The sequence below is a fragment of the Anguilla rostrata genome, chromosome 10, assembly GCF_018555375.3.
Source record: "Anguilla rostrata isolate EN2019 chromosome 10, ASM1855537v3, whole genome shotgun sequence".
NCBI classification, from domain to species: Eukaryota; Metazoa; Chordata; class Actinopteri; order Anguilliformes; family Anguillidae; genus Anguilla; species Anguilla rostrata.
This window is the reverse complement of record NC_057942.1, coordinates 43087905-43101708: the sequence shown is the minus strand read 5'-3', so window position 1 is coordinate 43101708 and position 13804 is coordinate 43087905. Positions and strand designations below refer to the sequence as shown.

Below are 13804 nucleotides of genomic sequence, written 5' to 3'. Positions count from 1 at the left end.
CGTGGACATGTTTCCTGCACCAGTGGTTACACTGCATCACGTTTATTTGGCAGACGCTTTTATCCGACGTACAATACGTGCCGAAGGTCACTGGAACTACAAAGCTACAGGAATTACAAGGTAAGTACAATAAAAACACAGCAGAGCTGACAAAAAATAGAATACTCATGTTCATATTCAAACTGTGCCAAAGATCAGTGGGAGAAAAGACGGTGAGTTGCGGTTAAAAGCCGCATCATCGTATTAAAAACAACAAATCTAACCGTTCAGAAGGAGCAGAAACGGACTGCTGTACAGCAAACCAGAGCAACAAAAAGCAGAAAAATGTAAAGTTTAAATCGAACATCCGAATGTGCCAATGATCAAGTGATGATACATCTTTTTCAGGGTTTGTTTGATGCGCACAGAGGCTCAACTGTTCAAGACACACAGCTCAAGCAACCCCGCACACCACAGTTCTGTCTTCCAGTGACAAAAGACTTCTGTGTGTCCTAAATGACACACCTCGTTAAGAGCTGAAGGACTGACGGGGGAATAGATTGATTCGTTTGCGGGGAACGCGAGAAGACAGGGTTAATTACTGCTTTTCCACAGGGAAGGACACGGGAAAACAAAGTCATTATAATCATTTCTGTCCCGCTGTGTGATATTTTGCCCTGCCTGCGATCAGCGAGCTGATTTTTTTGGCTTTCGTGTCAGAACGTTGGACTTGGCTGCCGTCACAATGCTCAGAGTGTATTCCCACATTAGTCTGAGGGGTATTAGTACAGTCTGTGCGTACGATGGCTGCCTCTCTGCTCGGCTCATGAGTACAGGAAGTGCTTTTTCACACACAGAAGTTAAGTGCTGACATTTGCAAAGCACATCATCGTTTGAATGTGTAGCCATTGGCACCGAAGTCGCAACGAGCCGAAATCCTTTTTAATGTAAATAAAAGGGAGATGTCATTAAGAGGCTTGGCCGAGGAAGTATGAGAAAAGTAAACTTTCTCTGCGTGTCTCTGTGTGTGTCTGTGTCTGAAAGAGAGTGTGTGTGTGAGGGAGCCAGCATGTGTGTGTGTGTGAGTGAGCGAGCATGTGTGTGTGTGTGTGGGGTGTGCAGCGGTGTGTGAGCCTGTGTGCGTTGTGTGAAGGTGTGTGTGAGTGAGAGCACGTGTGTGTGTGTGTGTGTGCAGTGTGTGTGAGCCGTGTGTCCCGTTGTGTCTGTGTCTGAAGAGGTGTGTGTATGTGTGTGAATAAGGTGTGTGTGTGGTGGCTGTGTGTGTGTGTGTGTGTGTGCTCGAGTGTGTTGTGAGTGTGAATAAGTATGTGTGTGTTGTGAAAGCTGCGTGTGACTCATGGTCTCTAGCTGGTGTCTATCAGAGCGCTTCTCCCAGGGAAAGCAGGCTGAGCCCCAGAGCCTCAGTAATCCTCCATGCAAATGCGCCTCTATCCTCCTCCTCTCTCTTTCAACCGTCTCTCATTGTTTCTTCCGCAGCTCCCTTCCCCCGGGCGTCAGCACGAGCGTGCAGACACAAGAGCAGAAAGACCCGGAACAAGAGCTGGACTGGGGGGGGGGGAGGTCGGGGGGTCCGGTTCACCTGAGAACCTGTCAAAACATTTCCGCGTCAACGCCATTTTTTGGTTTTTGGCGGATGATGGAGGAAAGGGAGATCGGAGCGGAAGAGAATTGCCGGGTTGTTCAGGAGATCTACGCTGCCTCCTAGTATCAATCAGCAAGGAGCAAAAAGCCAGAGGATGGAGACGGCGCTACCCTACAGTTCATCAGACAATGATGTTAAACGAGAGAGAGAGAGAGAGAGGAATGAGGGAGAAGAGAGAAAGAGACGGAGAAGGAGAGAGAGAGAGACGGAGAGAGGGAGAAGAGGGAGAGCGAGAGAGAGGCAGAGAATAGAATGAAGAGAGAAGAAAAGGCAGAAGAGAGAGAGAGGGAGGGAGGGAGGGAGGGAGGGAGAAAGGGGAGACGGAGGGAGCAAGTACATGCTCTCAAACTGTCGCTATTATTGCGTTTGAGAATCAAGCTCTGCCAATCAGACGCGGCCCTCCTTGTGCTTTTCGACACCTCGGAACAGGAAGTCCGTCGACGGCGAAGTCTGGGCTCGACACAGACGCGACCCGACGCTCTTCCTCTCTGAGAAAGATTTACAGTCGGCTTCGTCATTGAGCATAACCTTAAATGAACTTCTTCAAAAAAAACTCACCACCAATTTAACACCACTGCATATAATTTATTGTGGGTTATTTTTATATCACGATAGATTTACTTAAAGCAGGTTAAAATATGCGTCCCCTGCCTCGTATTATAAACCGTTCCTTTTATGAGAAACACAAACAGAAATATACTGCTCCTCCATATTTCAGCAGTGACGGGACGTTTTTGTCCACACAAAGACTAATTAAAGGAGCCTTTCTTCGCATTCACAATGCGATCAGGGAAATGTGTTCTGTAAGCGAGGCATTCTGGGCGTCGAAGGCGAGCTTCTCGGAGAACACAAACGGATGAAACGAGGAAGAGGAGCTCGAGCCGGTTTTGAAAGTGATCAGCGCCGGGCCGGGAAGCCTTCGGGAAGAATATAATCCTCTCTGTGCAGTTTCACAAGAGCCTCGCGCAAAAACAAAAACGGAAGAGGAGATAGCAAAGACCTCCAAGAATTGGCTCTGAATGAATGCCTATGCCCCCCCCACTACCCCCCCCCCCCCACCTCGGAAACAGAGCGGATGTGCGCTCTTTCGAACCGCAGCCAAGAGGAACGCGGAACGAAAACAGCGAAGACAGACAGCGAGGAGAAAGAAAGTTTTGAACTGAAACAATGTGAAGATTTAGAGGGAGAAGCCAGCGGTCGGGGATTCTTTTTCAGCCCGGATGAGCGCCCCCCTGTGGTCGCTCTCGCAGAGAGAGAGGCCCGGGGTTCGAACTCGGACCGCCGCCCCGCCGCTCGCACCCCTTTCTCAGGACACGCTGACGGAGCGCGCTTAGATGGCACTGTCCACTGACACGGAAGGCGATCGACCTCATTTAGCAGCCATCAGGACCATGAATAATTTAAGCCTGTGACTCAACCTGCACTGTGCGCTGAGAGAGAGAGAGAGAGAGAGAGAGAGAGGGAAAGAGGAGAGGAGGAGAGAGTGAGACAGTGAGAGTGAGAGAGAGAGAGTGAGAGTGAGAGAGTGAGAGAGAGAGAGAGAGAAGAGGAAATTAAAATCAATGCGAAGAAGATGTGTGCTGGAGGAGGTGATTGGCCGGCTGTGATTGGACGTGCAATCCTAGTCAGTGACTTTGATTGCGTAGCTGTCCACTAACTCGCACTGGGCTACTGGTGTCATCAGAAATATGCTACATTTCAATGTACATGTGTCCCTGCAGATACAGTAAACTAGTGCCTCGGCAACAGATCTGTCCAATAAAAACTACTCACTCCCAAAACACACACATACTCACATACTCACACACACACGCACACACACACACACACACACACACACACACTGGCCATATGTTAAAATATTAAATCCCAAATATAAATATAACATTTTTTAAATATAAGTGAAAGTACACTGCATATAAACACATAAATCATTGCCTCTTCCGGTCATGTAGATTTTATTAATGTATTGTGCAATATTTTACAATACTACAATTTCAATGCTTGATGGATTCTTTATTAAATTTAATAATCTAGGGAAACATCAGTTCTTTTTCCCCCAGAAAAGTAACAAGAAAAGTGATAATGATTTAGTGATGGTAATTTCTCAGTGTAAAATACAAACAGGCCAAGTCACATTGTCTACTTGAGTTTTAGTTGAGAGATTTCCCGCCAAAGTGTCCTCGAATTCTATACCATGGCACACACCTCATTTATACCAAAACAATAATTTCTTTACCATATTTCATATAGGTATCGTAGATACTGACATACTTCCTCACTTGTCCAAAAAAAAAAAGCTCAAATCTGCAGCTACAGTTACTTAAATGCTACCCTTCCCATTTCCTCCTCATTCTAAGACAATAATTTCTGTGTAATCTATTTAAACATATTTCATAAGATTAATGAAAATAAAGAACTCCAATAAAGGTTCCATCAACCAAATAAAAAAGCATATAAAGTTCATATAACTACGTTCATTTAACCGACACAGATTATTCAGAAATACATTTCATCCTAACTCAACGTCAGCCAGGCAGGGGCCATCACAAATATCAGCGGCTCTAAAAATATTTCTCAGTTGGTGCTCCATCTGTGCCAAAATAGCTTTTCCATCATCTCAAACGATAATTATTTTGTTAATTATTTTGTCAGAAATGCCTCTTCCCCACCAACCTGTGAAATGTGATGAGGCAACATTTACACAAAAGGCATGAACATCGTCAACAGCAAAAACACATCACTAATCCCACACTCCACGTCCTTCATAACGAACAAAAAAAAAACGAAACCGTGCAGCTGCCTGCTCTTCAGCGCAGACCTCCGCGTGATCCGCCTCCCGAGCTCCACAGCGGCGCGTGGCTCACCCGAGCGGGGAGCAAACGGACAGGTTCGCGGTGTCGACGCGCGCGAGCGTCAGCCGGGGGTTTACGGACGGCGAGCGGCGCTCAGACCGGCGGGGGCAGCGGGCGCAGGTGCGATGATAATTCTCCCTAATGAAGAGAGCTCCCGCCCCCGCGCCCACGCTGATCACTTCCAGGGCGACGACCCCGCTGGGGGCGCACATTACCGCGCAGCGCAGCGACTGCAGCGCCGCAGCTACGCGTGATGAGCTCACACCCCGTTACAGAAATCAATGAGCCGGCCGCGCGGAGATTAGCGCCGATGATCTCTCACTGCCGGCCGAGCGGGGGCGGGGGGCAGTGCGGTGCAGTCCATCCCGTGCAGGGTCACGGACGGTTTTCCCATAACTGGGAACTGTTCCCTGCCGGTCGTGGAGGGAGGGCTTAGGTCAGGCGCAAGCAGACACAGCGACTTCAGAGAAACTGACGCCACTCCAGCTTGTCAGCTTTAAAACAATCTTGGCCCTGCTTTCAGTAGATCGCCCCCTACAGGCATGCACCTGCAGGACACTGGCGCTGTGAAAAAGGCATTCATATATATATATATATACTTTTAGGACGGAAATGATCTTAAACGCTTAAACAACTATTGCCAGTGTAAGTGAGAAGCCTGAAGCCGTCACATGCGCTCCACTGAACTGAGCCGCGTAAAGCTTTGAATTCAAAGGAGGGCATGAATCACTTCCTATTGAATCGGCCTTCGCTACCCTCCCTGCCCTTCAGTTACACGCTGACAGCCAATGCATGGCTGTCTAAGGGCCGGCACTCCTGATGGTATTGATGAGATAATGAGGCAGGGCTTATGGGGGGGGGGGGGGGGCGGGGGAGGGGGGCTCTAATTTGGCCCCGGGAGGACGAACGGCAGAGAGAGGAAACCTGAGGAATCCATCCGAGATTCCTGGGGGGGAGGGGGGGGGGGGCTCCTCCGCGCCGGCACGCGATTGGCTGAAGAGGAAATCCATTTCGAGGAAGCTAATGATCCCAGTCCGCCATTCTCAGCCCCTTCGCCGTAAGCAAAGTCCTTATTTATTTATTTCCTGCAAAAGAAAAAACTCTGGGCGGGGGGGGGTAACGATTTTTTTGGCTGGAGCCGGGCGGTGGGGCACAGAGATAACGCTCCCCCCTGTCCTCCCCCCCCCCCGTCCGCCCCTTTCCCCCGCCCGATCATCCGCTAATCTACTCCCGTCCCCGCGCGGTGAGGGGGGTGAGGGGGGGGGACTGAGCGGGAGGGGGCTCGCGTCGGATCGTCTTTCCTCCCGCTAAAATAGCTATCGACCGGGCCTGGACCTTATCTGCGGTCTCTCCCCTATCAATCAGGAGAAATTAGAGAGCGGCCGGGCCAGGAGAGGGCGGCTCGGAGAGTGTTTCAGTGTCTTAGTGAAGTGTGTGTGTGTGTGTGTGTGTGTGTGTGTGGGGGGGGGGGGATGGTGTGTGTGTGTGTGTGTGTGTGGTGTTGTGTGAAGTGTCGGGTTAGGTGTGTGTGTGGTGTGTGTGTGCGTGCATGTGTGGCTTGGCGTATCAGTGTGTGTGTGTGTGTGTGTGTGTGTGCGTGTGTGTAATACGTAGGCTTCAGGTTTCACACCGGCCTTTTTCCAGCTCTCTCTGTGTGCCCTGTGTCCGGCGTGTCACACGCCGTGTAGGACGGCTGTGTCTGCCCACACACACGCGTGTGTGCGTGTGAAACACTGCCCTCCTGGAAAGGAATAAATAAAAGGAGTCGTGGATAAAAGCGGGGCTGCTCTTTTTCTGAGCGCGCGAATCGCCCTCCGGGTCCCAGAGGCCATTACACGCTACACGCCGCCCCTGATTGAGCGCTTTCAGCCGCCAAAGTGGGGAATTCAGTTCCCCGTGTAGCCACAGGTAGCAATCACCCCCCCCCCCTATTCCACACCCCCCCCCCCTCTATTCACACCCCCCCATTCACCCCCCCCCCCCATTCACACCCCCCCTTATTCATCCCGCCCGGCTGCAGATTTATTAGACCGGCGGACGCTAGCGCCCCCGAGGACGCCGCCGTGTCCGGGGGACGCACCCGCAGTGCATGCTGGGAGATGGCCAGCGCTGAAATGTCAGTCCGAGGCGAAAGAAACGCATACGCCCCGGAGTGAAGAGAGAGAAAAAAAGAAGAAGAAGAAGAAGAAAAACGCTGCATCGTACAGGGACTGAAGGCAAGGCTGACATTTTGTTAAGCTTTTCGCGTACTCCAGCACGGGGGGGGGCTCGCTAATCCAGGGGGGGGGGGGGACATGTCGCCTCCCCCAGGTGAATACTCCGCTCATTTTCAGGGAATCCTTTTGTTCGGCGCAAGCGGCGGAGATCGGTGTCGGAATGTGGCGGCATTCTCAGCCCGAGGCGGCGAGCGCTCAGAGAACAGCGCGGCGTACACGCGCCGTAATTATCCCAGGGTTCCTCAGTGCTGCTGCCGCGCACGGCGCCCGCGTGACGGGGAGGGGCCCTGAGCCGGCGGGGAAACGAAGCCGAGGGGGGCAGGATAGAGGGGGAGATGAAACGCTGAAGAATAGGGACACACATCAGACAGACGCAGAGGGAGAGCGCAGTGTTTATACTTTACTGCGGAAGTCGCCTCGGATCGAGTCCGGCACACCCCCCCCCCCACCAGGATGACCACCGCCACCAGGACGTTCTAGGCAGATGTTTGCTTGCATGATTTCTGACACGGAGTTCTCATTACTTTCACCCACCCGTTTGTTCTCCTCTCCCTGCTTGGTTTCTTCCCCCTCCCCCTGCCCCCCACCCCTCACCCATCTGCCTCCCCCCCCCAGCGTCCGGGCTTACCTGAGGTCTCGTCCACGCGCTCCTCCACGGTGTGGTCCTTCTGGTGCACCCACTCGCTGTTGCACTTGAAGTAGATCTGCGTGGCGGGCGTGGCCTTGCAGTACAGGTTGACGGGCTTGTTCTTCACGATGTACGCCTCCTCCGGCTCCATCAGGAAGTGCGGCAGGGGCTCGGGGGGGTCCGAGGGGAACGTCTCGGGCAGCTCCCCCAGGGCCAGGAAGTCATCGTCCACTGGGGGGGGGGAGAGAGCAAAAGGAACGTTACGTCAGCGCACCGCGACCAGCGGCCTCCGCCTCGTCGACGTCAACGCTTTCCGACGCACACCCTTTCACAGCCTGTTTCTATTTTTAAAAGGGGGGGGGGGGGCAGATGAAGGTACTGGGTATCAACCTCACAATTCAGCTCGATGCTCATTTATTGCCGTAACAACTACATACATATGGACTTATAACTACAATTAATTATAGTTGGGGAAGAAAATCTATGGTTGAAAAGTTATTGTATGTCCTGTGTTTCCAACAATCGAAATGTTAATAGGATAAAAAGACAAGACAAAAAATAGACAAAAATATAATTTAAGCATCTTTTGAAAGTCTGTGGATCCCTCAAATTCAAGACACTTCATTTCTCTCTGTCTCTCTCTTTCTCACATGCACACACACACACACACAGTCTTTGTATATCTCTCTCACACACTCTCTCTTCTGTATCTCTCTCTCACACGCGCACAAACTGTCTCTCTCCTCACTCCTTCAGAGCAGAACTGATCTATGTATGTATTGCGGCAGAGCGACAGAGAGAGAGACGGAGAGAGAGTACGGAGTGACAGAGAGAGAGAGGAGAGAGAGAGAGAGAGCGGAGCGACAGAGAGAGAGAGAGAGAGAGAGAGCGGAGTGACAGAGAGAGAGAGAGAGAGAGAGAGCGCGCGGGGCGAGGCGGGTGGCAGGTACGAGTGTAAAAGCGGCCGCTCCTCGGGCGAAAGGTTTATCGCTCCATCAGTAATTCATCCTGGTCCGGCCGGCCCGTCCCGCTCCCTCCCGTCGTACACCTGCGTGCCGGACGGGCCCTGCCAGCCCGCGCCGCGGCGGCCTGAGTTATCACGCGCCGGCAGACATAAATATAATAAAGCCCCGGACGGGCGGCGTCCCCGCGCCTCTCCCCGGCGCTGTCTGTGATGTGTGGGACAGCGGCGCTGAGCCCCGGGGGGGTCCACTGCGCGGTGTAACCCCGAGGCCCCCCGATTCCACGGAGTAATCACCGGCTGGCCGAGCGAGGACTCCACTCCGTCTTCCCGCGGCCCCTTCCTAAATCACACGCCCCCCCCCCCCCTTTTGTTTTTGGCGGCTCTAAATCTACCGCTAATTGAAAAGTAGCCGTAAAAAACTCTAAACCGCCTCAATCCCTGGAACCCCCCGCCCCCCCCCGCCCCCCCCCCCCCCGCCCCACTGTGCCCATCTCACAGCCAGGTCGGGCAGCAGGTGTCGCCAGGTCTGCCGTCAGAAACGCCAGAGTTTTTTTTCCCTGCTGAGTTAAGGGCAGGGGGGAGGGGGGGGGAGAGGTCTGAATGCACCTTTGTGCGAGGCCTCACATGACCGTCCTCGTGTTCGTCTGATTGGCCATCCGTAAGTGGGCCAAGCAGCCAGTCCATTCGAGACACGGAAGCTCTAAATTGCCATCATGCGGTAATGCACAACTAGCATTTGAGGTTTGCCGGTTCAAATCCAGGGTATTTCCCTGCTAATGTAACACTGAGCAGTGTGCTTTTACTGCAATTTCTCCAGCTAAAATCAGGCTCTATAAGTGGCACATAGTGGCACAACCTTCAGAAACAATTTGCGGGAATATGAACACAAATGAAATGTGAAATCAAACAATAAACTGGCGCTGTGATGGTAGGATTTAGCTGCTGGTCCCTCTGCAGCATAATGCCCAGAGCTCCAGTCTTACAAGCTGTACCTCCCTCGTGCCCGAGCCTATCAGAGGAGAGAGAGCTGGGTCGCTTTCCGGTGGGGTGTTGGGGGGGGAGGTGGGGTGTGTGTGTGGGGGGGTGTGTGTGTGTGTGTGGGGGGGGGGGTGTTCCGGATGCCTGCTCGGCATGCAGGCCTGTGGTACTCGTGACGCAACACTCTCTTATCGCCTCCCTAGATCAGCAGCTGCAGCTGCACCTTACACCCCCACCCCCAGCATGCCACCCCCTCCATCCCCCCCCCCCAGCAGTGCCACCCCCCCTCCATCCCCCCCCCCCCCCCTACATCACCAGCCCTTCCCAACTAAAGACCCTGCGGGTGATGACTATCTCAACTGCACACTTGCATTTACACAAAGCACTGCTCTCACACACAGCCACACTCATACACACGTGCACACACGCGCACACGCACACACACACACACGTCTACACATGCGCACACGCGCACACACATATTCGCACACACGCGTATGCACATGCACACACACACATACACACACACACACACACATACACGCAGTCATCCATCATACCCCGTGCCTCTTTATGAAACTGTATCATGCCACAGGCCATACACAAACAGATAAAAGCTACTGTTTGTTATTACTACAGTTTATTATCATTAATGGCACCACCCCATTACCCTGGACCACCGAAGCTACAGACACACAGGAGACATGGGAACGATCCAAATGCATTTAAAAACCAGAGGAACGGATACAATGGACGTCGTGTTTCCTCGACTGGGGCCCTGCATTGTCAAACTCTGCAGGGCTGCTCACTGTCTACTGAACCCGATCACATTACACTCCCTTTACCCTCACACAATACAGCTTATTTCTCCTGCACTGATTTATGCGTGTGTGTGTGTGTGCGTGTGTGTGTGTGCGTGTGTGTGTGTGTGCGTGTGCGTGTGTGTGTGTGTGTGCGTGTGCGTGTGCACGCAATCAAGATAGGGAGTAAAAGAGAGAGAGAAGGAGAGGGAAAGAGAGAGGGAGAGAGAGAGAGAATAAGACAGAGAGAGAGAGACAGAGAGAGACGGCGAGAGAGAGCACAGTAGAGAGAGAAACAGAGTCTCATTAATCAAAGTTCTCCATTCAGAGCTGTGATTAATCAGGCGTGCATTAATGTGCTATTAGCGTATTAGCTGACTGACACATCATTATACGCACATTGAGTCAGAAGGACATGTGCCAGCGTTCGCCGCAGCGTTAAAAACATCGCCGCTACTCAAACCGGCACTGCTGATCAAAGAGACCCTTCAGAACTGGAGTCGCTTTCAAACAGAACCGCGCGGAGCGCAGAGGACAGTGAAATAAACCCCACTTAGCACAGGGAAGAAGAGGAATCCACGCTACATTAACACGGACTGAAATTAGGAGCAAAAAATCTGCTATTTGAAGACAAGCGCTGCTGTCATCTGCCCGAGGGCAAACCGCTCTGTAGTTTACACTGAGCGCGATGAAAGAGAGGGGCTTGATCTAGCCCCCCCCCCCCCCCAGCCTCATTATTAGCTTTGTAACGCCACACCCAGGGTCAGAGCGGCCATTAGCCCACAGAAGCGTTCATTTCCACCCGGGAGCACGGGCCTCGATGGGGCGTGACCCATCAGGAGGCGAGCCGCCAGGGTCGCGACCCCAAACTCAACTCCGGAAACTCATTACAGACGCATGAAGGGCGGGCCTTCCTCCCCAAACCCCAAGCCCCCCCCCCAACCACCCCCACCACCCCCAGCAAGGGTTACCACCCAGAATTACTCTCCATGGGGTGTTGGGATCGGTGAGGAACTTTCCCTCGCAAGCCAAGGTAGGCTGACCCTCGACCCAAAGAGAAAGGCCTTATAAGGAAGCGAGAGGAGGGTTTTCTTACGAGACGACGCACGCAATCCACACAGGAAAAAGTCAGAAAAGAGAGCAGCATGGCGGAGAAAAGTGCGAGAGGTCGAGTTCGGACAGCGGAATGTGAGGCAGCGTCGCTATCGGCAGCCAATCAGGGCTAAGGAGCGAAGTGCCACCGCACCCCAACGCTCGACCCACACGCCACACCTCACGCTAAAAAAAAAACAGCACAGAGGACGGTGTGTTGGGGTCAGTGAGTGCAGCGCTTGTGGTCTTTTCCCCCTTTAAAGGAAAAACCAACATTTAAAGAAAAAAATCCAGCAAATTTTCCACATTAACTTTCAAAACAAACTAATAGACTCAAAATAAATAAACGTGTCGGCAGAAAATGAACTGAAAACAGTGGCTGCTCTCTGTAGTCAGGTTGTTAAAATGAAGAGAGGGAAAAAAAGCGAAAAATAAACAAACCCTCACAGCACTTGGATGTGTACTGATAGCATTCACGGTACCAGCACGGCCTTCTTCTGAACAGGTGACGCAATGCGGGCTTCTCTCTACGATACCATCCGTTCCGATCAAGGCCAGCTGGGGCTTCAAGAAAATATTTATCAGCTCATCTTCCTATGCAGCACCGGAGTACAAACAACCCGCCAGGGGTCCCGTATCGCCCCCCCCCCCCACCCCACCCCCCAGCGCCACCACCGTCCCGCTATCTTCAAACGCAACCGTGACATCTTCAAACGCCACAGAACACGCAGGAGAAGAGAGAGAGGCTGGCTTTGTAAAACAAATGAAGACGGCCCCCCTTCACAGCGAACGCGCCTAGGGGGGAGGGGGGGGGTGTCGTCTTCACCCGTCTAATAGGAGGAGTGGGGGATAAACATGGCGGCGTCGCCCGTCCGCGTTTCCGCCAAGCCCTGCTGGCGGCGGGTCCTCGCCATTCGCGGTCACGCGGGGCCTTCCCCTCAGAGCCGAGTGACATCAGCCTGTCAGTCACCCGGCGCTCTGGAGAGAGAATTCCCCCAGCCCCCGTCGTCTCATTCAGACTCAAACACACCGCTTTCACTCCTGGTCTTCAGCCCAGCACCGTGCTTTTCTTTCTCCTCGCGTGACAAACGTTTGTTTCGAGCGGACTTCACGCGAGCGGTGTTCAGACGCAGTGTTCATGTTCGAGACGGCCCGGAGGGGCGTACTGAACAATGTGCGCTGTGCACAGACACAAGCTTCGCTCGCTCGTGATTGTACGCTATCCGTCAGCGTTCGCTTACGCTATCTCTCTCTCCAAACGGCCGTGGGTCTCAAATAAATCTTGTTTTATTATAAACATAATGATCCCCTACTTGCAGTATCTACAATAAACACTCCGTGTATAACAGCACAATTCTGCACTGGTGCGCTACATCTATATGTCTTACAAGCCTCTAGTCTCAGAACTATCTAAAATCAATGATAACATCAAATATATTTGAGATACCAGTGTTGTGATGCCAGGCATTTAAAAAAAAATTTTGTTACAGGCCAAAGTAAAACAAAATGGGAGTTTTGAGCTGTAATATGCTGTAATATGGCCTATTGTCCCATTTGTTGAACAAAGAACAGTACATGACTCTTGGGCTCATTTAAAATCCCTCGTACAGGCCTCCCATGCAAGAAGCTGATTACACCTTAATGTGAATCAATTATGCAATTAACGTGATGGAAGTCATACACGGCAACAGTGGCAGGCTGCATTAATGATGATCACCTTGTGACTGACACTTTTTAATTTCAGCCCCAGGAAAACATCAAAATCACGCTGTGATTTCCTTCCTTTATTTCTTATCCAAAAGGCACTTGTCCTTTTTGGTGACATTGGTCCGGATTCAATCACCATCTGTCCTTAACTTTGACTCATAATTAAATGCCGTTGTCTGTTTTCCTTTACAAATAATGTCTGGCAGGCTCGTTCTAGTGACTGCAGAACATGCCAACTAAACTTGCTTTTAACCGTTGATTGAATCTTGGCTATCGCTTTCTCCGAATACCTTTTAGAGCGTGTCCGTTACGTCTAACAGCAGCAAGTTTTTACACACGTCTCTCTTCTTCTTTAGTGCCAGCCTCATTCGCGAATTGCAAAGAAAGGACTGAATATTACTGAACTGCAGAAATACTGAATTTCCTCAGTGGGCACACACACTGTCCCGCACATCTCCAGAGCTGGAGAGTCCAGGGGGTCAGAAAGTAAAAGTCCTGCCGCGTGTCTCTTTCACCCATGAACTCGGCCAGCTCGTTTCCCTAATTAGCTCTGCCTCCCGCCTGAACCGCTGAGCTAATTAGAGGATCCAGGTGGCTGGAACAAAACACCGGGGTGGACTTCTACTCTCCGAACCTGGATTTTCCACCGCTGCGTATCCAAAGGCAGCCAGTGAAAGTGCACGAGTACAGAATCTCAGTCAGTCAGTCCGAGATGCTTGTTTCCCCAGGCAGAACGCAGCCTCTCGCTGCCGTGTGCCACAGGAGGCCAGCAGCCCTTCCTCTGGAGAAAATCAAAAGCTGTGATGCAATAAATCGCCTGCGCGAGACGCGGGCTTTGACTGATTATGTCCCAGCGCACGAAAAACACAAGGCAGCAAGTTTCTCTGTGGAAGGAGCGGAGAGAAGAGGTGTAACTGCCCAC

At 52.0% G+C, this 13804-nt stretch overlaps 1 protein-coding gene across 1 annotated transcript in view; it reads right to left on the bottom strand.

Moving 5' to 3' along the window:
- Positions 1–13804, bottom strand: part of unc5ca (unc-5 netrin receptor Ca) — a 157704-nt gene that overhangs the window by 64709 nt on the left and 79191 nt on the right. Inside the window, 1 exon segment of the mRNA XM_064297316.1 lies at positions 7342–7572. Coding sequence (XP_064153386.1) covers positions 7342–7572 — 231 coding nt within the window.